This window comes from Hyla sarda, chromosome 1 (genome assembly GCF_029499605.1).
Source record: "Hyla sarda isolate aHylSar1 chromosome 1, aHylSar1.hap1, whole genome shotgun sequence".
Taxonomy (NCBI): domain Eukaryota; kingdom Metazoa; phylum Chordata; class Amphibia; order Anura; family Hylidae; genus Hyla; species Hyla sarda.
Genome location: NC_079189.1, coordinates 620,219,781 through 620,247,034, shown reverse-complemented (window position 1 = coordinate 620,247,034; position 27,254 = coordinate 620,219,781). Strand labels below are relative to the sequence as shown.

At 53.8% G+C, this 27,254-nt stretch overlaps 1 protein-coding gene across 1 annotated transcript in view; it reads left to right on the top strand.

The window, feature by feature from the left end:
- The window catches only part of LOC130317450 (tyrosinase-like), a 43,567-nt gene extending 25,896 nt beyond the window's left edge, over positions 1-17,671 (top strand). Inside the window, exons 4-5 of the mRNA XM_056552843.1 lie at positions 15,524-15,665; positions 17,377-17,671. Of these exons, the coding sequence (XP_056408818.1) occupies positions 15,524-15,665; positions 17,377-17,587 (353 nt within the window). The 3' untranslated portion in view covers positions 17,588-17,671. The remainder of the gene's footprint in view (positions 1-15,523; positions 15,666-17,376) is intronic.
- The last annotated feature ends 9,583 nt before the right edge of the window (positions 17,672-27,254 follow it).

Below are 27,254 nucleotides of genomic sequence, written 5' to 3'. Positions count from 1 at the left end.
CACGCTCTGATGATCTCCTCCCACACTCAGGAGCCCTGCACCCCCAGCTCCAGAACACGCTTTGATATTCTCCTCCTACACTCAGGAGCCCTGCACCCCCAACTCCAGAACACGCTCTGATGTTCTCCTCCCACACTCAGGAGCCCTGCACCCCCAGCTCCAGAACACGCTCTGATGTTCTCCTCCCACACTCAGGAGCCCTGCACCCCCAGCTCCAGAACCCGCTCTGATGTTCTCCTCCCACACTCAGGAGCCCTGCACCCCCAGCTCCAGAAACCGTTCTGATGATCTCCTCCCACACTCAGGAGCCCTGCACCCCCAGCTCCAGAACACGCTCTGATGTTCTCCTCCCACACTCAGGAGCCCTGCACCCCCAGCTCCAGAAGTCGCATTGATATTCTCCTCCCACACTCAGGAGCCCTGCACCCCCAGCTCCAGAACACGCTCTGATGTTCTCCTCCCACACTCAGGAGCCCTGCACCCCCAGCTCTAGAACACGCTCTGATATTCTCCTCCCACACTCAGGAGCCCTGCACCCCCACCTCCAGAAGCCGCATTGATATTCTCCTCCCACACTCAGGAGCCCTGCACCCCAAGCTCCAGATCCCGCTCTGATGATCTCCTCCCACACTCAGGAGCCCTGCACCCACACCTCCAGAAGCCGCATTGATTTTCTCCTCCCACACTCAGGAGCCCTGCACCCCCAGCTCCAGATCCCGCTCTGATGATCTCCTCCCACACTCAGGAGCCCTGCACCCCCAGCTCCAGAACCTGCATTGATATTCTCCTTCCACACTCAGGGGCCCTGCACCCCCAGCTCCAGAACCTGCATTAATATTCTCCTTCCACACTCAGGAGCCCTGCACCCCCAGCTCCAGAACCTGTTATGATGTTCTCCTCCCACACTCAGGAGCCCTGCACCCCCAGCTCCAGAACCCATTCTGATGATCTCCTCCCACTCTCAGGAGCCCTGCACCCCCAGCTCCAGAACACGCTCTGATGTTCTCCTCAAACACTCAGGAGCCCCGCACCCCAAGCTCCAGAACACGCTCTGATGTTCTCCTCCCACACTCAGGAGCCCTGCACCCCCAGCTCCAGAACACGCTCTGATGTTCTCCTCCCACACTCAGGAGCCCAGCACCCCTATCTCCAGAACATGCTCTGATATTCTCCTCCTACACTCAGGAGCCCCGCACCCCCAGCTCCAGAACACGCTCTGATGTTCTCCTCCCACACTCAGGAGCCCTACACCCCCAGCTCCAGAACCCGTTCTGATTATCTCCTCCCACATTCAGGAGCCCTGCACCCCCAGCTCCAGAACACGCTCTGATGTTCTCCTCCCACACTCAGGAGCACTGCACCCCCACCTACAGAAGCCGCATTGATATTCTCCTCCCACACTCAGGAGCCCTGCACCCCCAGCTCCAGAACACGCTCTGATGTTCTCCTCCCACACTCAGGAGCCCTGCACCCCCAGCTCCAGAACCCGTTCTGATGTTCTCCTCCCACACTCAGGAGCCCTGCACCCCCAGTTCCAGAACCCGCATTGATATTCTCCTCCCACACTCAGGAGCCCTGCACCCCCAGCTCCAGAACACGCTCTGATGTTCTCCTCCCACACTCAGGAGCCCTGCACTCCCAGCTCCAGAACACGCTCTGATATTCTCCTCCCACATTCAGGAGACCTGCACCCCCACCTCCAGAAGCCGCATTGATATTCTCCTCCCACACTCAGAAGCCCTGCACCACCAGCTCCAGAACACGCTCTGATGTTCTCCTCCCACACTCAGGAGCCCTACACCCCCAGCTCCAGAACCCGTTTTGATTATCTTCTCCCACACTCAGGAGCCCTGCACCCCCAGCTCCAGAACACGCTCTGATGTTCTCCTCCCACACTCAGGAGCCCTACACCCCCAGCTCCAGAACCCGTTTTGATTATCTCCTCCCACACTCAGGAGCCCTGCACCCGCAGCTCCAGAAAACGCTCTGATGTTCTCCTCCCACACTCAGGAGCCCTACACCCCCAGCTCCAGAAGCCGTTCTGATGTTCTCCTCCCACACTCAGGAGCCCTGCACCCCCAGCTCCAGAGCTCGCATTGATATTCTCCTCCCACACTCAGGAGCCCTGCACCCCCAGCTCCAGAACACGCTCTGATGTTCTCCTCCCACACTCAGGAGCCCTGCACGTCCAGCTCCAGAACACGCTCTGATATTCTCCTCCCACACTCAGGAGCCCTGCACCCCTACCTCCAGAAGCCGCATTGATATTTTCCTCCCACACTCAGGAGCCCTGCACCCCCAGCTCCAGAACACGCTCTGATGTTCTCCTCCCACACTCAGGAGCCCTACACCCCCAGCTCCAGAACACGCTCTGATGTTCTCCTCCCACACTCAGGAGCCCTACACCCCCAGCTCCAGAAGCCGTTCTGATGTTCTCCTCCCACACTCAGGAGCCCTGCACCCCCAGCTCCAGAACACGCTCTGATGTTCTCCTCCCACACTCAGGAGCCCTGCACCCCCAGCTCCAGAACACGCTCTGATGTTCTCCTCCCACACTCAGGAGCCCTACACCCCCAGCTCCAGAAGCCGTTCTGATGTTCTCCTCCCACACTCAGGAGCCCTGCACCCCCAGCTCCAGAACTCGCATTGATATTCTCCTCCCACACTCAGGAGCCCTGCACCCCCAGCTCCAGAACACGCTCTGATGTTCTCCTCCCACACTCAGGAGCCCTGCATGTCCAGCTCCAGAACACGCTCTGATATTCTCCTCCCACACTCAGGAGCCCTGCACCCCTACCTCCAGAACCCGCATTGATATTCTCCTCCCACACTCAGGAGCCCTGCACCCCCAGCTCCAGAATCCGCATTGATATTCTCATTCCACACTCAGGAGCCCTGCACCCCCAGCTCCAGAACCCGCATTGATATTCTCCTCCCACACTCAGGAGCCCTGCACCCCCAGCTCCAGAACCCGCATTGATATTCTCCTTCCACACCCAGGAGCCCTGCACCCCCAGCTCCAGAACCTGCATTGATATTCTCCTTCCACACTCAGGAGCCCTGTACCCCCAGCTCCGGAACCCGCATTGATATTCTACTTCCTTACTCAGGAGCCCTGCACCCCCAGCTCCAGAACCCGCATTGATATTCTCCTCCCCTACTCAGGAGCCCTGCACCCCCAGCTCCAGAACCCGCATTGATATTCTCCTTCCACACTCAGGAGCCCTGCACCCCCAGCTCCAGAACCCGCATTGATATTCTCCTTCCACACTCAGGAGCCCTGCACCCCCAGCTTGAGAACCCGTTCTGATGTTCTCCTCCCACACTCAGGAGCCCTACACCCCCAGCTCCAGAACCTGTTCTATTGTTCTCCTCCCACACTCAGGAGCCCTGCACCCCTAGCTCCAGAACCCGCTCTGATGATCTCCTCACACACTCAGGAGCCCTGCACCCCCAGCTCCAGAACCCGCATTGATATTCTCCTTCCACACTCAGGAGCCCTGCACCCCCAGCTCCAGAACCCTTTCTGATGTTCTCCTCCCACACTCAGGAGCCCTGCACCCCCAGCCCCAGAACCCGCATTGATATTCTCCTTCCACACTCAGGAGCCCTGCACCCCCAGCTCCAGAACCCGCATTGATATTCTCCTCCCACACTCAGGAGCCCTGCACCCCCAGCTCCAGAACCCGCATTGATATTCTCCTTCCACACTCAGGAGCCCTGCACCCCCAGCTCCAGAACCCGCATTGATATTCTCCTTCCACACTCAGGAGCCCTGCACCCCCAGCTCCAGAACCCGCATTGATATTCTCCTCCCACACTCAGGAGCCCTGCACCCCCAGCTCCAGAACCCGCATTGATATTCTCCTTCCACACTCAGGAGCCCTGCACCCCCAGCTCCAGAACCCGCATTGATATTCTACTTCCACACTCAGGAGCCCTGCACCCCCAGCTCCAGAACCCGCATTGATATTCTCCTCCCCTACTCAGGAGCCCTGCACCCCCAGCTCCAGAACATGCCCTGATGTTCACCTACCACACTCAGGAGATAGGTCAATGTTTCCCAACCAGGGGTGCCTCCAGCTGTTGCAAAACTACAACTCTCAGCATGTTGGACTATATGATAATATTTAGTATAGGTCATTGTTTCTCAAACAGAGCGCCTCCAGCTGTTGCAAAACTGCACCTCCCAGCATGTTAGACTATATAGCAGTATATAGTATAGGTCAGTGTTTCCCAACAAGAGTGCCTCCAGCTGTTGCTAAACTACAACTCACAGTATGATGGACTATATATTAGTATATAGTATAGGTCAGTGATTCCCAACCTGGGGTGCCTCCAGCTGTTGCAAAACTACAACTCCCAGCATGCCCGGACAGCCAACGGCTGTCCGGGCATGCTGGGAGTTGTAGTTTTGCAACAGCTGGAGGTATTCTGATTGGGAAACACTTGTGTAGTATATGGTGACACATTGCGGGAGCTGTAGGATTGGTTGGATAAATACGGACCAGGTGACGCCCCTTCCTGCGACCTCCTGACCACCCAGAGTCTCCGTACATTCGGCCTTAACCCTTTATTGTCCGGTCTTCCGGAGACCACAGCAGTTTCTGGAGAAGTGAAGACGTTCCTGTTCTATAATCATCTTCTGCTTCTTCTTATTTTCGGTTTCTTCCGGTTTTCACTTCTGTTATAAAGAAAGAAATGTCGCCAGTAATCTTCTCCCCGACCATTGCTGGCGGCACATCTGTCAGGGGGACACATGACCCCACTACAGTCTCCACATGAGAAAAAATTATATATGATGTCCTGTGTGATCTGACTGGTCTGCGGGGCCCCATACACAGCTGTGATGTCCTGTGTGATCTGACTGGTCTGCGGGGCCCCATACACAGCTGTGATGTCCTGTGTGATCTGACCGGTCTGCGGGGCCCCATACACAGCTGTGATGTCCTGTGTGATCTGACTGGTCTGCAGGGGCCCCATACACAGCTGTGATGTCCTGTGTGATCTGACCGGTCTGCGGGGCCCCATACACAGCTGTGATGTCCTGTGTGATCTGACCGGTCTGCGGGGCCCCATACACAGCTGTGATGTCCTGTGTGATCTGACTGGTCTGCAGGGGCCCCATACACAGCTGTGATGTCCTGTGTGATCTGACCGGTCTGCGGGGGCCCCATACACAGCTGTGATGTCCTGTGTGATCTGACTGCTCTGCGGGGCCCCATACACAGCTGTGATGTCCCGTGTGATCTGACTGGTCTGTGGGGTCCCATACACAGCTGTGATGTCCTGTGTGATCTGACTGGTCTGCGGGGCCCCATACACAGCTGTGATGTCCTGTGTGATCTGACCGGTCTGCGGGGCCCCATACACAGCTGTGATGTCCTGTGTGATCTGACCGGTCTGCGGGGGCCCCATACACAGCTGTGATGTCCTGTGTGATCTGACCGGTCTGCGGGGCCCCATACACAGCTGTGATGTCCTGTGTGATCTGACTGGTCTGCGGGGCCCCATACACAGCTGTGATGTCCTGTGTGATCTGACCGGTCTGCAGGGCCCCATACACAGCTGTGATGTCCTGTGTGATCTGACCGGTCTGTGGGGCCCCATACACAGCTGTGATGCCCTGTGTGATCTGACCGGTCTGCGGGGCCCCATACACAGCTGTGATGTCCTGTGTGATCTGACCGGTCTGCGGGGCCCCATACACAGCTGTGATGTCCTGTGTGATCTGACCGGTCTGCGGGGCCCCATACACAGCTGTGATGTCCTGTGTGATCTGACCGGTCTGCGGGGCCCCATACACAGCTGTGATGCCCTGTGTGATCTGACCGGTCTGCGGGGCCCCATACACAGCTGTGATGTCCTGTGTGATCTGACCGGTCTGTGGGGCCCCATACACAGCTGTGATGTCCTGTGTGATCTGACCGGGCTGCGGGGGCCCCATATACAGCTGTGATGTCCTGTGTGATCTGACTGGTCTACGGGGCCCCATACACAGCTGTGATGTCCTGTGTGATCTGACCGGTCTGCGGGGCCCCATACACAGCTGTGATGTCCCGTGTGATCTGATGGGTCTGCGGGGCCTCATACACAGCTGTGATGTCCTGTGTGATCTCACCGGTCTGCGGGGCCCCATACACTGCTGTGATGTCCTGTGTGATCTGACTGGTCTGCGGGGCCCCATACACAGCTGTGATGCCCTGTGTGATCTGACCGGTCTGCGGGGCCCCATACACAGCTGTGATGTCCTGTGTGATCTGACCGGTCTGCGGGGCCCCATACACAGCTGTGATGTCCTGTGTGATCTGACCGGTCTGCGGGGCCCCATACACAGCTGTGATGTCCTGTGTGATCTGACCGCTCTGCGGGGCCCCATACACAGCTGTGATGTCCTGTGTGATCTGACCGGTCTGTGGGGCCCCATACACAGCTGTGATGTCCTGTGTGATCTGACTGATCTGCGGGGCCCCATACACAGCTGTGATGTCCTGTGTGATCTGACCGGTCTACGGGGCCCCATACACAGCTGTGATGTCCTGTGTGATCTGATCTGCGGGGCCCCATACACAGCTGTGATGTCCTGTGTGATCTGACCGGTCTGCGGGGCCCCATACACAGCTGTGATGTCCTGTGTGATCTGACCGGTCTGCGGGGCCCCATACACAGCTGTGATGTCCTGTGTGATCTGACCGGTCTGCGGGGCCCCATACACAGCTGTGATGTCCTGTGTGATCTGACCAGTCTGCGGGGCCCCATACACAGCTGTGATGTCCTGTGTGATCTGACCGGTCTGCGGGGCCCCATACACAGCTGTGATGTCCTGTGTGATCTGACCGGTCTGCGGGGCCCCATACACAGCTGTGATGTCCTGTGTGATCTGACCGGTCTGCGGGGCCCCATACACAGCTGTGATGTCCTGTGTGATCTGACCGGTCTGCGGGGGCCCCATACACAGCTGTGATGTCCTGTGTGATCTGACCAGTCTGCGGGGCCCCATACACAGCTGTGATGTCCTGTGTGATCTGACCGGTCTGCGGGGCCCCATACACAGCTGTGATGTCCCGTGTGATCTGACTGGTCTGTGGGGTCCCATACACAGCTGTGATGTCCTGTGTGATCTGACTGGTCTGCGGGGCCCCATACATAGCTGTGATGTCCTGTGTGATCTGACTGGTCTGCGGGGCCCCATACACAGCTGTGATGTCCTGTGTGATCTGACCGGTCTGCGGGGCCCCATACACAGCTGTGATGTCCTCTGTGATCTGACTGGTCTGCAGGGGCCCCATACACAGCTGTGATGTCCTGTGTGATCTGACCGGTCTGCGGGGCCCCATACACAGCTGTGATGTCCTGTGTGATCTGACCGGTCTGCGGGGCCTCATACACAGCTGTGATGTCCTGTGTGATCTGACCGGTCTGCGGGGCCCCATACACAGCTGTGATGTCCTGTGTGATCTGACCGGTCTGCGGGGCCCCATACACAGCTGTGATGTCCTGTGTGATCTGACTGATCTGCGGGGCCCCATACACTGCTGTGATGTCCTGTGTGATCTGACTGGTCTGCGGGGCCCCATACACAGCTGTGATGCCCTGTGTGATCTGACTGATCTGCGGGGCCCCATACACTGCTGTGATGTCCTGTGTGATCTGACCGGTCTGCGGGGCCCCATACACAGCTGTGATGTCCTGTGTGATCTGACCGGTCTGCGGGGCCCCATACACAGCTGTGATGTCCTGTGTGATCTGACCGGTCTGCGGGGCCCCATACACAGCTGTGATGTCCTGTGTGATCTGACCGGTCTGCGGGGCCCCATACACAGCTGTGATGTCCTGTGTGATCTGACCGGTCTGTGGGGCCCCATACACAGCTGTGATGTCCTGTGTGATCTGATGGGTCTGCTGGGCCCCATACACAGCTGTGATGTCCTGTGTGATCTGACCGGTCTGCGGGGCCCCATACACAGCTGTGATGTCCTGTGTGATCTGACCGGCCTGTGGGCCCCATACACAGCTGTGATGTCCTGTGTGATCTGACTGATCTGCGGGGCCCCATACACAGCTGTGATGTCCTGTGTGATCTGACCGGTCTGCGGGGCCCCATACACAGCTGTGATGTCCTGTGTGATCTGACCGGTCTGCGGGGCCCCATACACAGCTGTGATGTCCTGTGTGATCTGACCGGTCTGTGGGGCCCCATACACAGCTGTGATGTCCTGTGTGATCTGACCGGGCTGCGGGGGCCCCATATACAGCTGTGATGTCCTGTGTGATCTGACTGGTCTACGGGGCCCCATACACAGCTGTGATGTCCTGTGTGATCTGACCGGTCTGCGGGGCCCCATACACAGCTGTGATGTCCTGTGTGATCTGACCGGTCTGCGGGGCCCCATACACAGCTGTGATGTCCTGTGTGATCTGACTGGTCTGCGGGGCCCCATACACAGCTGTGATGTCCTGTGTGATCTAACCGGTCTGCGGGGCCCCATACACAGCTGTGATGTCCTGTGTGATCTGATGGGTCTGCGGGGCCCCATACACAGCTGTGATGTCCTGTGTGATCTGACCGGTCTGCGGGGCCCCATACACAGCTGTGATGTCCTATGTGATCTGACCGGTCTGCGGGGCCCCATACACAGCTGTGATGTCCCGTGTGATCTGACTGGTCTGTGGGGCCCCATACACAGCTGTGATGTCCTATGTGATCTGACTGATCTGCGGGGCCCCATACACAGCTGTGATGTCCTGTGTAATCTGACTAGTCTGCGGGGCCCCATAAACAGCTGTGATGTCCTGTGTGATCTTACCGGTCTGCGGGGCCCCATATACAGCTGTGATGTCCTGTGTGATCTGACTGGTCTACAGGGGCCCCATACACAGCTGTGATGTCCTGTGTGATCTGACTGGTCTGCGGGGCCCCATACACAGCTGTGATGTCCTGTGTGATCTGACCGCTCTGCGGGGCCCCATACACAGCTGTGATGTCCTGTGTGATCTGACCGGTCTGCAGGGCCCCATACACAGCTGTGATGTCCTGTGTGATCTGACCGGTCTGCGGGGCCCCATACACAGCTGTGATGTCTTGTGTGATCTGACTAGTCTGCGGGGCCCCATACACAGCTGTGATGTCCTGTGTGATCTGATCTGTGGGGCCCCATACACAGCTGTGATGTCCTGTGTGATCTGACCGGTCTGCGGGGCCCCATACACAGCTGTGATGTCCTGTGTGATCTGACCGGTCTGCGGGGGCCCCATACACAGCTGTGATGTCCTGTGTGATCTGACCGGTCTGCGGGGCCCCATACACCGCTGTGATGTCCTGTGTGATCTGACTGGTCTGCGGGCCCCATACACCGCTGTGATGTCCTGTGTGATCTGATCTGCGGGGCCCCATACACCGCTGTGATGTCCTGTGTGATCTGATCTGCGGGGGCCCCATATACAGCTGTGATGTCCTGTGTGATCTGACTGGTCTACGGGGGCCCCATACACAGCTGTGATGTCCTGCGTGATCTGACTGGTCTGCGGGGCCCCATACACAGCTGTGATGTCCTGTGTGATCTGACCGGTCTGCGGGGCCCCATACACAGCTGTGATGTCCTGTCTGATCTGATCGGTCTGTGGGGCCCCATACACAGCTGTGATGTCCTGTGTGATCTGACCGGTCTGTGGGGCCCCATACACAGCTGTGATGTCCTATGTGATCTGATCGGTCTGCGGGGCCCCATACACAGCTGTGATGTCCTGTGTGATCTGATCTGCGGGGCCCCATACACAGCTGTGATGTCCTGTGTGATCTGACCGGTCTGCGGGGCCCCATACACAGCTGTGATGTCCTGTGTGATCTGACTGGTCTGTGGGGCCCCATACACAGCTGTGATGTCCTGTGTGATCTGATCTGCGGGGCCCCATACACAGCTGTGATGTCCTGTGTGATCTGACCGGTCTGCGGGGCCCCATACACAGCTGTGATGTCCTGTGTGATCTGACCGGTCTGCGGGCCCCATACACAGCTGTGATGTCCCGTGTGATCTGACTGGTCTGTGGGGCCCTATACACAGCTGTGATGTCCTGTGTGATCTGACCAGTCTGTGGGGCCCCATACACAGCTGTGATGTCCTATGTGATCTGACCGGTCTGTGGGGCCCCATACACAGCTGTGATGCCCTGTGTGATCTGACCGGTCTGCTGGGCCCCATACACAGCTGTGATGTCCTGTGTGATCTGACCGCTCTGCGGGGCCCCATAAACAGCTGTGATGTCCTGTGTGATCTGACCGGTCTGCGGGGCCCCATATACAGCTGTGATGTCCTGTGTGATCTGACTGGTCTGCAGGGGCCCCATACACAGCTGTGATGTCCTGTGTGATCTGACTGGTCTACGGGGCCCCATACACAGCTGTGATGTCCTGCGTGATCTGACTGGTCTGCGGGGCCCCATACACAGCTGTGATGTCCTGTGTGATCTGACCGGTCTGCGGGGCCCCATACACAGCTGTGATGTCCTGTCTGATCTGACCGGTCTGTGGGGCCCCATACACAGCTGTGATGTCCTGTGTGATCTGACCGGTCTGCAGGGCCCCATACACAGCTGTGATGTCCTGTGTGATCTGACCGGTCTGTGGGGCCCCATACACAGCTGTGATGTCCTATGTGATCTGATCGGTCTGCGGGGCCCCATACACAGCTGTGATGTCCTGTGTGATCTGATCTGCGGGGCCCCATACACAGCTGTGATGTCCTGTGTGATCTGACCCGTCTGCGGGGCCCCATACACAGCTGTGATGTCCTGTGTGATCTGACTGGTCTGTGGGGCCCCATACACAGCTGTGATGTCCTGTGTGATCTGACCTGTCTGCGGGGCCCCATACACAGCTGTGATGTCCTGTGTGATCTGACCGGTCTGCGGGGCCCCATACACAGCTGTGATGTCCTGTGTGATCTGACCGGTCTGCAGGGGCCCCATACACAGCTGTGATGTCCTGTGTGATCTGACCGGTCTGCGGGGCCCCATACACAGCTGTGATGTCCTGTGTGATCTGACCAGTCTGTGGGGCCCCATACACAGCTGTGATGTCCTATGTGATCTGACCGGTCTGCGGGGCCCCATAAACAGCTGTGATGTCCTGTGTGATCTGACCGGTCTGCGGGGCCCCATATACAGCTGTGATGTCCTGTGTGATCTGACTGGTCTGCAGGGGCCCCATACACAGCTGTGATGTCCTGTGTGATCTGATCGCTCTGCGGGGCCCCATACACAGCTGTGATGTCCTGTGTGATCTGACTGATCTGCGGGGCCCCATACACTGCTGTGATGTCCTGCGTGATCTGACTGGTCTGCGGGGCCCCATACACAGCTGTGATGTCCTGTGTGATCTGACCGGTCTGCGGGGCCCCATACACAGCTGTGATGTCCTGTCTGATCTGACCGGTCTGTGGGGCCCCATACACAGCTGTGATGTCCTGTGTGATCTGACCGGTCTGCAGGGCCCCATACACAGCTGTGATGTCCTGTGTGATCTGACCGGTCTGTGGGGCCCCATACACAGCTGTGATGTCCTATGTGATCTGATCGGTCTGCGGGGCCCCATACACAGCTGTGATGTCCTGTGTGATCTGATCTGCGGGGCCCCATACACAGCTGTGATGTCCTGTGTGATCTGATCTGCGGGGCCCCATACACAGCTGTGATGTCCTGTGTGATCTGACCCGTCTGCGGGGCCCCATACACAGCTGTGATGTCCTGTGTGATCTGACTGGTCTGTGGGGCCCCATACACAGCTGTGATGTCCTGTGTGATCTGACCGGTCTGCGGGGCCCCATACACAGCTGTGATGTCCTGTGTGATCTGACCGGTCTGCGGGGCCCCATACACAGCTGTGATGTCCTGTGTGATCTGACCGGTCTGCAGGGGCCCCATACACAGCTGTGATGTCCTGTGTGATTTGACCGGTCTGCGGGGCCCCATACACAGCTGTGATGTCCTGTGTGATCTGACTGCTCTGCGGGGCCCCATACACAGCTGTGATGTCCCGTGTGATCTGACTGGTCTGTGGGGCCCTATACACAGCTGTGATGTCCTGTGTGATCTGACTGGTCTGCGGGGCCCCATACACAGCTGTGATGTCCTGTGTGATCTGACCAGTCTGTGGGGCCCCATACACAGCTGTGATGTCCTGTGTGATCTGACCAGTCTGTGGGGCCCCATACACAGCTGTGATGTCCTATGTGATCTGACCGGTCTGCGGGGCCCCATAAACAGCTGTGATGTCCTGTGTGATCTGACCGGTCTGCGGGGCCCCATATACAGCTGTGATGTCCTGTGTGATCTGACTGGTCTGCAGGGGCCCCATACACAGCTGTGATGTCCTGTGTGATCTGATCGCTCTGCGGGGCCCCATACACAGCTGTGATGTCCTGTGTGATCTGACTGGTCTGTGGGGCCCCATACACAGCTGTGATGTCCTGTGTGATCTGACCGCTCTGCGGGGCCCCATACACAGCTGTGATGTCCTGTGTGATCTGACTGGTCTGCGGGGCCCCATACACAGCTGTGATGTCCTGTGTGATCTGACTGGTCTGCGGGGCCCCATACACAGCTGTGATGTCCTGTGTGATCTGACCGGTCTGCGGGGCCCCATAGACAGCTGTGATGTCCTGTGTGATCTGACCGGTCTGTGGGGCCCCATACACAGCTGTGATGTCCTGTGTGATCTGACCGGTCTGCGGGGCCCCATAGACAGAATAGTAGATGGAGGTACCTGGGACATTTGTCGGGTTGGTAAATATAACCTTATAATTTCTCTTATTATATTCAGTGTCTGAATCTTCTCTATTATTATAACTCAGAACAAAGCCTGAGGGCAAACACCTGTCTGTTACATCTAGGAGGCACCTCCAGCCTCCAGGACTAAGGATATCTATAGTCCTCCTGTCAGGACTCTTCTCTGTCACTGATGGTTCTTCTCTCTACTACATCTAGGAGGCACCTCCAGCCTCCAGGACTAAGGATATCTACAGTCCTCCTGGTCAGGACTCTTCTCTGTCACTGATGGTTCTTCTATCCTCTATATCTAGGAGGCACCTCCAGCCTCCAGGACTAAGGATATCTATAGTCCTCCTGTCAGGACTCTTCTCTGTCACTGATGGTTCTTCTCTCCTCTACATCTAGGAGGCACCTCCAGCCTCCAGGACTAAGGATATCTATAGTCCTCCTGGTCAGGACTCTTCTCTGTCAGTGATGGTTCTTCTCTCCTCTACATCTAGGAGGCACCTCCAGCCTCCAGGACTAAGGATATCTATAGTCCTCCTGTCAGGACTCTTCTCTGTCACTGATGGTTCTTCTCTCTACTACATCTAGGAGGCACCTCCAGCCTCCAGGACTAAGGATATCTACAGTCCTCCTGGTCAGGACTCTTCTCTGTCAGTGATGGTTCTTCTCTCCTCTACATCTAGGAGGCACCTCCAGCCTCCAGGACTAAGGATATCTATAGTCCTCCTGGTCAGGACTCTTCTCTGTCAGTGATGGTTCTTCTCTCCTCTACATCTAGGAGGCACCTCCAGCCTCCAGGACTAAGGATATCTATAGTCCTCCTGTCAGGACTCTTCTCTGTCACTGATGGTTCTTCTCTCCTCTACATCTAGGAGGCACCTCCAGCCTCCAGGACTAAGGATATCTATAGTCCTCCTGGTCAGGACTCTTCTCTGTCACTGATGGTTCTTCTCTCTACTACATCTAGGAGGCACCTCCAACCTCCAGGACTAAGGATATCTACAGTCCTCCTGGTCAGGACTCTTCTCTGTCAGTGATGGTTCTTCTCTCCTCTACATCTAGGAGGCACCTCCAGCCTCCAGGACTAAGGATATCTATAGTCCTCCTGTCAGGACTCTTCTCTGTCACTGATGGTTCTTCTCTCCTCTACATCTAGGAGGCACCTCCAGCCTCCAGGACTAAGGATATCTATAGTCCTCCTGGTCAGGACTCTTCTCTGTCAGTGATGGTTCTTCTCTCCTCTACATCTAGGAGGCACCTCCAGCCTCCAGGACTAAGGATATCTATAGTCCTCCTGTCAGGACTCTTCTCTGTCAGTGATGGTTCTTCTCTCCTCTACATCTAGGAGGCACCTCCAGCCTCCAGGACTAAGGATATCTATAGTCCTCCTGTCAGGACTCTTCTCTGTCACTGATGGTTCTTCTCTCCTCTACATCTAGGAGGCACCTCCAACCTCCAGGACTAAGGATATCTATAGTCCTCCTGGTCAGGACTCTTCTCTGTCAGTGATGGTTCTTCTCTCCTCTACATCTAGGAGGCACCTCCAGCCTCCAGGACTAAGGATATCTATAGTCCTCCTGGTCAGGACTCTTCTCTGTCACTGATGGTTCTTCTCTCTGCTACATCTAGGAGGCCCCTCCAGTCTCCAGGACTAAGGATATCTATAGTCCTCCTGGTCAGGACTCTTCTCTGTCAGTGATGGTTCTTCTCTCTGCTACATCTAGGAGGCCCCTCCAGTCTCCAGGACTAAGGATATCTATAGTCCTCCTGGTCAGGACTCTTCTCTGTCAGTGATGGTTCTTCTCTCCTCTATGTCTAGGAGGCACCTGCAGTCTCCAGGACTCAGGATATCTATAGTCCTCCTGGTCAGGACTCTTCTCTGTCAGTGATGGTTCTTCTATCCTCTATGTCTAGGAGGCCCCTACAGTCTCCAGGACTAAGGATATCTATAGTCCTCCTGGTCAGGACTCTTCTCTGTCAGTGATGGTTCTTCTCTCCTCTATGTCTAGGAGGCACCTGCAGTCTCCAGGACTCAGGATATCTATAGTCCTCCTGGTCAGGACTCTTCTCTGTCAGTGATGGTTCTTCTATCCTCTATATCTAGGAGGCCCCTACAGTCTCCAGGACTAAGGATGTTTATAGTCCTCCTGGTCAGGACTCTTCTCTGTCAGTGATGGTTCTTCTATCCTCTATATCTAGGAGGCCCCTACAGTCTCCAGGACTAAGGATATCTATAGTCCTCCTGGTCAGGACTCTTCTCTGTCAGTGATGGTTCTTCTCTCCTCTATGTCTAGGAGGCCCCTACAGTCTCCAGGACTAAGGATATCTATAGTCCTCCTGGTCAGGACTCTTCTCTGTCAGTGATGGTTCTTCTCTCCTCTATGTCTAGGAGGCACCTGCAGTCTCCAGGACTCAGGATATCTATAGTCCTCCTGGTCAGGACTCTTCTCTGTCAGTGATGGTTCTTCTATCCTCTATATCTAGGAGGCCCCTACAGTCTCCAGGACTAAGGATGTTTATAGTCCTCCTGGTCAGGACTCTTCTCTGTCAGTGATGGTTCTTCTATCCTCTATATCTAGGAGGCCCCTACAGTCTCCAGGACTCAGGATATTTATAGTCCTCCTGGTCAGGACTCTTCTCTGTCAGGGATGATTCTCCGGTTATCTATAGTCCCTCCAGGGACCTCTGTAGTGACTCTAGGAGGACGCAGGATATTGAGTTAGAATCCATCTCACCTGTCCTCTCCTTCCAGGTTTTCTGGACCCATCAGACGGGGAGACGTATGGATCCTATGTACACAACAGAGTCCATAACTACATGGGGGGGACAATGGCCGACATTTCTATATCTGCCAATGACCCCATGTTCATTGTGCACCACTGCTTTGTTGACTTGTAAGTATATCTGTCTATCTGTGATTGGTGGATGATCTGATTGGTGACCTGATTGGTGGATGATCTGATTGGTGGATGATCTTGTGGTAGCCCTTGGGGGGTGTATGGTAGGGATGGTAGGATGTTGGTATATGAGGGGTTAATATTAACCCAGTCACACGTGACGCCAGGGTGAGGGCTGGTATGCTGAATCTATGTTCCGGCCTATCGCCGCCCTTCCCAGAAGCGATAGGTGCAATGAAATGACTGAAGGTCCACAAGCAGATTTCACTTGAACTTGAATAACTTTACTGCAGTGCTGGCAATATCCAATGCGTAGTAACAGTCTCATATAACAGTTCTTAGGTCGCTTAGCGACTGGCAGGAGTTGCGGACCTTGCATTATACTTGTAGTCTCTGAATTTAGGGAGTGATGTGCAGATCCGTCCGGATTTAGGGGAAATATTGGGTCCGGTGATACTGCAGAGTGCTTAGGGGATGACACTCTATAATTTAGATCATTCAGACGTTGCCGCAAGGCTCAGGCCTAACTCACTGCGATTACTGCGATATAGGTCGTCTCTCATCAAGAGCCAGGAGAAAGAGAGCGAGAAGATGGCCGCCGCTCCCTTATATGGGCAGGGGGCGTGGCGATTCTGATTGGGCCGAACGTTTGCCATTCACCAGTACATGGTGTGATGGGATTACTGACGTAAGAGGGCCTCCAAAGGTCCTTAAGCTAAAACCATAGAGTTCACCTTGTCACATGACCCGCAGGTCCTGCAACGCTAATAGAAACAGGTAAGTAACCATTTATATACAGAAATAATACTATATTCATTATTCTTTGGACAAATTAGAAATCTATACACTAAAACAGAGGTGACTAGAGATTACTAAGTCCTAGGGACTCTGGCTACGGGGACCCATAGATAAATAAGTACCGTATGAAATGCGGTACTGGGACACCACAATCTGATTGGTGATCTGATTGGTGGATGATCTGATTGGTGGTCTGATTGGTGGATGAGCTGATGGTGGTCTAATTGGTGGATGATCTGATTGGTGGATGATCTGATTGGTGGATGAGCTGGTGATCTGATTGGTGGATGATCTGATTGGTGGATGAGCTGATTGGTGGATGAGCTGATTGGTGGATGAGCTGATTGGTGGATGATCTGATGGGTGATCTGATTGGTGGATGATCTGATTGGTGGATGAGCTGATTATCTGATTGGTGGATGATCTGATTGATGATCTGATTGGTGGATGATCTGATTGGTGATCTGATTGGTGGATGATCTGATTGGTGATCTGATTGGTGGATGATCTGATTGGTGGATGATCTGATAGGTGATCTGATTGGTGGATGATCTGATTGGTGGTTGAGCTGATGATCTGATTGGTGGATGATCTGATTGATGATCTGATTGGTGGATGATCTGATTGGTGATCTGATTGGTGGATGATCTGATTGGTGGATGATCTGATTGGTGGATGAGCTGATGATCTGATTGGTGATCTGATTGGTGGTCTGATTGGTGGATGATCTGATTGGTGGATGAGCTGATGATCTGATTGGTGGTCTGATTGGTGGATGATCTGATTGGTGGATGAGCTGATGATCTGATTGGTGGATGATCTGATTAGTGATCTGATTGGTGGTCATCCATGTTGTTGTGGTTGTTTCTGTGGATTTTTCAGGCTCCTTCTTCTCTCTTTCATTCTACAGTATATTTGAGTTATGGATCAGACGCCACAATGGGCGTCCTGAAGACTTTCCGGAGAGTTCTCTCCCAGGACAGCGCCCTCTGGAGTTCATTGTTCCGTTCTACCCTCAGCTCCAGAACAGGGATCTTCTCCAGACGTCCTCAGTATTCGGATACACCTTCCAGGAGATACCAGGATATGTGTCATGGAGTCCAGATCGTCCGTACCAGTAATGAAGACGAGAGGCTGCGATGTGGGGAGCGGGAGGCTTCCTATACAGTGACTCCTCCCACAACATGGCTGCTTCCTCATATGCACTTTAGGTCATCATTCCATGTAAATCTTATGGTAATTGTCTGATTGTAATTTAATTTAATAAATTCAATCAACAGACGTCAGTGTGACAGCCGCCAAATGTAACAATAGACGAGGACCGATATATATAACAATAGACGAGGACTGATATATATAACAATAGACGAGGACCGATATATAACAATAGACGAGGACCGATATATATAACAATAGACGAGGACCGATATATATAACAATAGACGAGGACCGATATATAACAATAGACGAGGACCGATATATAACAATAGACGAGGACCGATATATAACAACAGATGAGGACCGATATATAACAATAGACGAGGACCGATATATAACAATAGATGAGGACTGATATATAACAATAGACGAGGACCGATATATAACAACAGATGAGGACCGATATAGAACAACAGATGAGGACCGATATATAACAACAGATGAGGACCGATATATAACAATAGACGAGGACCGATATATAACAACAGACGAGGACCGATATATAACAATAGACGAGGACCGATATATATAACAATAGACGAGGACCGATTTATATAACAATAGACGAGGACCAATATATAACAATAGACAAGGACCGATTTATATAACAATAGATGAGGACCGATATATATAACAATAGACGAGGACCGATATATATAACAATAGACGAGGACCGATATATAACAATAGACGAGGACCGATATATAACAACAGATGAGGACCGATATATAACAATAGACGAGGACCGATATATAACAATAGACGAGGACCGATATATAACAACAGATGAGGACCGATATATAACAATAGACGAGGACCGATATATAACAACAGACGAGGACCGATATATAACAATAGACGAGGACCGATATATAACAATAGACGAGGACCGATATATAACAACAGATGAGGACCGATATATAACAATAGACGAGGACCGATATATAACAACAGACGAGGACCGATATATAACAATAGACGAGGACCGATATATATAACAATAGACGAGGACCGATTTATATAACAATAGACGAGGACCAATATATAACAATAGACAAGGACCGATATATATAACAATAGACGAGGACCGATTTATATAACAATAGACGAGGACCGATATATAACAATAGACGAGGACCGATATATAACAATAGACGAGGACCGATATATAACAACAGATGAGGACCGATATATAACAATAGACGAGGACCGATATATAACAACAGACGAGGACCGATATATAACAATAGACGAGGACCGATATATATAACAATAGACGAGGACCGATTTATATAACAATAGACGAGGACCAATATATAACAATAGACAAGGACCGATATATATAACAATAGACGAGGACCGATTTATATAACAATAGACGAGGACCAATATATAACAATAGACAAGGACCGATTTATATAACAATAGATGAGGACCGATATATATAACAATAGACGAGGACTGATATATAACAATAGACGAGGACCGATATATAACAATAGACGAGGACCGATTTATATAACAATAGACGAGGACCAATATATAACAATAGACAAGGACCGATATATATAACAATAGACGAGGACCGATATATAACAATAGACGAGGACCGATATATATAACAATAGACGAGGACCGATTTATATAACAATAGATGAGGACCGATATATATAACAATAGACGAGGACTGATATATAACAATAGACGAGGACCGATATATATAACAATAGACGAGGACCGATTTATATAACAATAGACGAGGACCAATATATAACAATAGACAAGGACCGATATATATAACAATAGACGAGGACCGATTTATATAACAATAGACGAGGACCAATATATAACAATAGACAAGGACCGATTTATATAACAATAGACAAGGACCGATATATATAACAATAGACGAGGACCAATATATAACAACAGACGAGGACTGATATATAACAATAGACGAGGACCGATATATATAACAATAGACGAGGACCAATATATAACACAATAGACGAGGACCAATATATAACAACAGACGAGGACTGATATATAACAATAGACGAGGACCGATATATATAACAATAGACGAGGACCAATATATAACAACAGACGAGGACCGATATATAACAACAGATGAGGACCGATATATAACAACAGATGAGGACCGATATATAACAATAGACGAGGACCAATATATAACAACAGACGAGGACCGATATATATAACAATACACGAGGACCCATCATATCAGAGAGCTGACGGTGGGTACAGGAGGGTGATGGGCGTGACCAATGTATCAGAGCTGACGGTGGGTACAGGAGGGTGATGGGTGTGACCAATGTATCAGAGCTGACGGTGGGTACAGGAGGGTGATGGGTGTGACCAATGTATCAGAGCTGACGGTGGGTACAGGAGGGGGATGGGCGTGACCAATGTATCAGAGCTGACAGTGGGTACAGGAGGGTGATGGGCGAGACCAATGTATCAGAGCTGACAGTGGGTACAGGAGGGGGATGGGCGTGACCAATGTATCAGAGCTGACAGTGGGTACAGGAGGGTGATGGGCGTGACCAATGTATCAGAGCTGACGGTGGGTACAGGAGGGTGATGGGCGTGACCAATGTATCATGACGGTGGGTACAGGAGGGTGATGGGCGTGACCAATGTATCATGACGGTGGGTACAGGAGGGTGATGGGCGTGACCAATGTATCAGAGCTGACGGTGGGTACAGGAGGGTGATGGGCGTGACCAATGTATCAGACCTGACGGTGGGTACAGGAGGGTGATGGGCGTGACCAATGTATCAGAGCTGACGGTGGGTACAGGAGGGTGATGGGCGTGACCAATGTATCAGAGCTGACGGTGGGTACAGGAGGGTGATGGGCGTGACCAATGTATCAGAGCTGACAGTGGGTACAGGAGGGGGATGGGCGTGACCAATGTATCAGAGCTGACGGTGGGTACAGGAAGGTGATGGGTGTGACCAATGTATCAGAGCTGACAGTGGGTACAGGAGGGGGATGGGCGTGACCAATGTATCAGAGCTGACGGTGGGTACAGGAGGGTGATGGGTGTGACCAATGTATCAGAGCTGACAGTGGGTACAGGAGGGGGATGGGCGTGACCAATGTATCAGAGCTGACGGTGGGTACAGGAAGGTGATGGGTGTGACCAATGTATCAGAGCTGACAGTGGGTACAGGAGGGGGATGGGCGTGACCAATGTATCAGAGCTGACGGTGGGTACAGGAAGGTGATGGGTGTGACCAATGTATCAGAGCTGACGGTGGGTACAGGAGGGTGATGGGCGTGACCAATGTATCAGAGCTGACGGTGGGTACAGGAGGGTGATGGGCGTGACCAATGTATCAGAGCTGACGGTGGGTACAGGAGGGTGATGGGCGAGACCAATGTATCATGACGGTGGGTACAGGAGGAAGATGGGCGTGACCAATGTATCAGAGCTGACGGTGGGTACAGGAGGGTGATGGGCGTGACCAATGTATCATGACGGTGGGTACAGGAGGGTGATGGGCGAGACCAATGTATCAGAGCTGACAGTGGGTACAGGAGGGTGATGGGCGTGACCAATGTATCAGAGCTGACGGTGGGTTCAGGAGGGTGATGGGCGTGACCAATGTATCATGACGGTGGGTACAGGAGGGTGATCGGCGTGACCAATGTATCATGACGGTGGGTACAAGAGGGTGATGGGCGTGAACAATGTATCAGAGCTGACGGTGGGTACAGGAGGGTGATGGGCGTGACCAATGTATCATGACGGTGGGTACAGGAGGGTGATGGGCGTGAACAATGTATCAGAGCTGACGGTGGGTACAGGAGGGTGATCGGCGTGACCAATGTATCATGACGGTGGGTACAGGAGGGTGATGGGCGTGAACAATGTATCAGAGCTGACGGTGGGTACAGGAGGGTGATGGGCGTGACCAATGTATCAGAGCTGACGGTGGGTACAGGAGGGGGATGGGGGTGACCATTGTATCAGAGCTGACGGAGGGTACAGGAGGGTGATGGGCGTGACCAATGTATCAGAGCTGACGGTGGGTACAGGAGGGTGATGGGCGTGACCAATGTATCAGAGCTGACGGTGGGTACAGGAGGGTGATGGGCGTGACCAATGTATCAGAGCTGACGGTGGGTACAGGAGGGTGATGGGCGTGACCAATGTATCAGAGCTGATGGTGGGTACAGGAGGGGGATGGGCGTGACCAATGTATCAGAGCTGACGGTGGGTACAGGAGGGTGATGGGCGTGACCAATGTATCAGGGAGCTGACGGTAGGTACAGGAGTGTGATGGGCGTGACCAATGTATCAGAGCTGACGGTGGGTACAGGAGGGGGATGGGTGTGACCAATGTATCAGAGCTGACGGTGGGTACAGGAGGGTGATGGGCGTGACCAATGTATCAGAGCTGACAGTGGGTACAGGAGGGTGATTGGCGTGACCAATGTATCAGGGAGCTGAAGGTGGGTACAGGAGGGTGATGGGCGTGAACAATGTATCAGAGCTGACGGTGGGTACAGGAGGGTCATGGGCGTGAAGAATGTATCAGAGCTGACGGTGGGTACAGGAGGGTGATGGGCGTGACCAATGTATCAGAGCTGACAGTGGGTACAGGAGGGGGATGGGCGTGACCAATGTATCAGAGATGACGGTGGGTACAGGAGGGTGATGGGCGTGACAAATGTATCATGACGGTGGGTACAGGAGGTTGATGGGTGTGACCAATGTATCAGAGCTGATGGTGGGTACAGGAGGGTGATGGGCGTGAACAATGTATCAGAGCTGACGGTGGGTACAGGAGGGGGATGGGCGTGACCAATGTATCAGAGCTGACGGTGGGTACAGGAGGGTGATGGGCGTGACCAATATATCAGAGCTGACGGTGGGTACAGGAGGGTGATGGGCGTGACCAATGTATCAGAGCTGACGGTGGGTACAGGAGGGTGATGGGCGTGACCAATGTATCAGAGCTGACGGTGGGTACAGGAGGGGGGTGGGTGTGACCAATGTATCAGAGATGACGGTGGGTACAGGAGGGTGATGGGCGTGAACAATGTATCAGAGCTGACAGTGGGTACAGGAGGGTGATGGGTGTGAACAATGTATCAGAGCTGACAGTGGGTACAGGAGGGTGATGGGCGTGAACAATGTATCAGAGCTGACGGTGGGTACAGGAGGGTGATGGGCGTGACCAATGTATCAGAGCTGATGGTGGGTACAGGAGGGTGATGGGCGTGACCAATGTATCAGAGCTGACGGTGGGTACTGGAGGGTGATGGGCGTGAACAATGTATCAGAGCTGACGGTGGGTACAGGAGGGTGATGGGCGTGACCAATGTATCAGAGCTGACGGTGGGTACAGGAGGGTGATGGGCGTGACCAATGTATCAGAGCTGACGGTGGGTACAGGAGGATGATGGGTGTGACCAATGTATCAGAGCTGACGGTGGGTACAGGAGGGTGATGGGCGTGAACAATGTATCAGAGCTGACGGTGGGTACAGGAGGGTGATGGGCGTGACCAATGTATCAGAGCTGACGGTGGGTACAGGAGGGTGATGGGTGTGACCAATGTATCAGAGCTGACAGTGGGTACAGGAGGGTGATGGGCGTGACCAATGTATCATGACGGTGGGTACAGGAGGGTGATGGGTGTGACCAATGTATCAGAGCTGACGGTGGGTACAGGAGGGTTATGGGCGTGACCAATGTATCATGACGGTGGGTACAGGAGGGTGATGGGCGTGACCAATGTATCAGAGCTGACGGTGGGTACAGGAGGGTGATGGGCGTGACCAATGTATCAGAGCTGACAGTGGGTACAGGAGGGTGATGGGCGTGACCAATGTATCAGAGCTGACGGTGGGTACAGGAGGGTGATGGGCGTGACCAATGTATCAGAGCTGACGGTGGGTACAGGGGGGGGATGGGCGTGACCAATGTATCAGAGCTGACGGTGGGTACAGGAGGGTGATGGGCGTGACCAATATATCAGAGCTGACGGTGGGTACAGGAGGGTGATGGGCGTGACCAATGTATCAGAGCTGACGGTGGGTACAGGAGGGTGATGGGCGTGACCAATGTATCAGAGCTGACGGTGGGTACAGGAGGGGGGTGGGCGTGACCAATGTATCAGAGATGACGGTGGGTACAGGAGGGTGATGGGTGTGAACAATGTATCAGAGCTGACAGTGGGTACAGGAGGGTGATGGGCGTGACCAATGTATCATGACGGTGGGTACAGGAGGGTGATGGGTGTGACCAATGTATCAGAGCTGACAGTGGGTACAGGAGGGTGATGGGCGTGACCAATGTATCATGACGGTGGGTACAGGAGGGTGATGGGCGTGACCAATGTATCAGAGCTGACGGTGGGTACAGGAGGGTTATGGGCGTGACCAATGTATCATGACGGTGGGTACAGGAGGGTGATGGGCGTGACCAATGTATCAGAGCTGACGGTGGGTACAGGAGGGTGATGGGCGTGACCAATGTATCAGAGCTGACGGTGGGTACAGGAGGGTGATGGGCGTGAACAATGTATCAGAGCTGACGGTGGGTACAGGAGGGTGATGGGTGTGACCAATGTATCAGAGCTGACAGTGGGTACAGGAGGGTGATGGGCGTGAACAATGTATCAGAGCTGACGGTGGGTACAGGAGGGTGATGGGCGTGACCAATGTATCAGAGCTGACGGTGGGTACAGGAGGGTGATGGGCGTGACCAATGTATCAGAGCTGACGGTGGGTACAGGAGGGTGATGGGCGTGAACAATGTATCAGAGCTGACGGTGGGTACAGGAGGGTGATGGGCGTGACCAATGTATCAGAGCTGACGGTGGGTACAGGAGGGTGATGGGCGTGACCAATGTATCATGACGGTGGGTACAGGAGGGTGATGGGTGTGACCAATGTATCAGAGCTGACAGTGGGTACAGGAGGGTGATGGGCGTGACCAATGTATCATGACGGTGGGTACAGGAGGGTGATGGGTGTGACCAATGTATCAGAGCTGATGGTGGGTACAGGAGGGTTATGGGCGTGACCAATGTATCAGAGCTGACGGTGGGTACAGGAGGGTGATGGGTGTGACCAATGTATCAGAGCTGACGGTGGGTACAGGAGGGTGATGGGCGTGAACAATGTATCAGAGCTGACGGTGGGTACAGGAGGGTGATGGGCGTGACCAATGTATCAGAGCTGACGGTGGGTACAGGAGAGTGATGGGCGTGACCAATGTATCAGAGCTGACGGTGGGTACAGGAGGGTGATGGGCGTGAACAATGTATCAGAGCTGACGGTGGGTACAGGAGGGTGATGGGCGTGAACAATGTATCAGAGCTGACGGTGGGTACAGGAGGGTGATGGGCGTGACCAATGTATCAGAGCTGACGGTGGGTACAGGAGGGTGATGGGCGTGACCAATGTATCAGAGCTGACGGTGGGTACAGGAGGGTGATGGGCGTGACCAATGTATCAGAGCTGACGGTGGGTACAGGAGGGTGATGGGCGTGACCAATGTATCATGACGGTGGGTACAGGAGGGTGATGGGTGTGACCAATGTATCAAAGCTGACGGTGGGTACAGGAGGGTGATGGGCGTGAACAATGTATCAGAGCTGACGGTGGGTACAGGAGGGTGATGGGCGTGACCAATGTATCAGAGCTGACGGTGGGTACAGGAGGGTGATGGGCGTGACCAATGTATCAGAGCTGACGGTGGGTACAGGAGGGTGATGGGCGTGACCAATGTATCAGAGCTGACGGTGGGTACAGGAGGGGGATGGGCGTGACCAATGTATCAGAGCTGACGGTGGGTACAGGAGGGTTATGGGCGTGACCAATGTATCAGAGCTGACGGTGGGTACAGGAGGGTGATGGGCGTGACCAATGTATCAGAGCTGACGGTGGGTACAGGAGGGTGATGGGTGTGACCAATGTATCAGAGCTGACAGTGGGTACAGGAGGGTGATGGGCGTGAACAATGTATCATGACGGTGGGTACAGGAGGGTGATGGGCGAGACCAATGTATCAGAGCTGACAGTGGGTACACGAGGGGGATGGGCGTGACCAATGTATCAGAGCTGACGGTGGGTACAGGAGGGTGATGGGCGTGACCAATGTATCAGAGCTGACAGTGGGTACAGGAGGGTGATGGGCGTGAACAATGTATCATGACGGTGGGTACAGAAGGGTGATGGGCGAGACCAATGTATCAGAGCTGACAGTGGATACACGAGGGGGATGGGCGTGACCAATGTATCAGAGCTGACGGTGGGTACAGGAGGGTGATGGGCGTGACCAATGTATCAGAGCTGACAGTGGGTACAGGAGGGTGATGGGCGTGACCAATGTATCAGAGCTGACGGTGGGTACAGGAGGGTGATGGGCGTGACCAATGTATCAGAGCTGATGGTGGGTACAGGAGGGTGATGGACGTGACCAATGTATCAGAGCTGACAGTGGGTACAGGAGGGTGATGGACGTGACCAATGTATCAGAGCTGACAGTGGGTACAGGAGGGTGATGGACGTGACCAATGTATCAGAGCTGACGGTGGGTAGAGGAGGGTGATGGGTGTGACCAATGTATCAGAGCTGACGGTGGGTACAGGAGGGGGATGGGCGTGACCAATGTATCAGAGCTGACAGTGGGTACAGGAGGGTGATGGGCGTGAACAATGTATCAGAGCTGACGGTGGGTACAGGAGGGTGATGGGCGAGACCAATGTATCAGAGCTGACAGTGGGTACAGGAGGGGGATGGGCATGACCAATGTATCAGAGCTGACGGTGGGTACAGGAGGGTGATGGGCGTGACCAATGTATCAGAGCTGACGGTGGGTACAGGAGGGTGATGGGCGTGAACAATGTATCAGAGCTGACAGTGGGTACAGGAGGGTGATGGGCATGACCAATGTATCAGAGCTGACGGTGGGTACAGGAGGGTGATGGGCGTGACCAATGTATCAGAGCTGACGGTGGGTACAGGAGGGTGATGGGTGTGACCAATGTATCAGAGCTGATGGTGGGTACAGGAGGGTGATGGGCGTGACCAATATATCAGAGCTGACGGTGGGTACAGGAGGGTGATGGGCATGACCAATGTATCAGAGCTGACGGTGGGTACAGGAGGGTGATGGGCGAGACCAATGTATCAGAGCTGACGGTGGGTACAGGAGGGTAATGGGTGTGAACAATGTATCAGAGCTGAAGGTGGGTACAGGAGGGTGATGGGCGTGACCAATGTATCAGAGCTGACGGTGGGTACAGGAGGGTGATGGGCGTGACCAATGTATCATGACGGTGGGTACAGGAGGGTGATGGGCGTGACCAATGTATCATGACGGTGGGTACAGGAGGGTTATGGGCGTGAACAATGTATCAGAGCTGACGGTGGGTACAGGAGGGTAATGGGCGTTACCAATGTATCAGAGTTGACGGTGGGTACAGGAGGGTGATGGGCGGGACCAATGTATCAGAGCTGACGGTGGGTACAGGAGGGTGATGGGCGTGACCAATGTATCAGAGCTGACAGTGGGTACAGGAG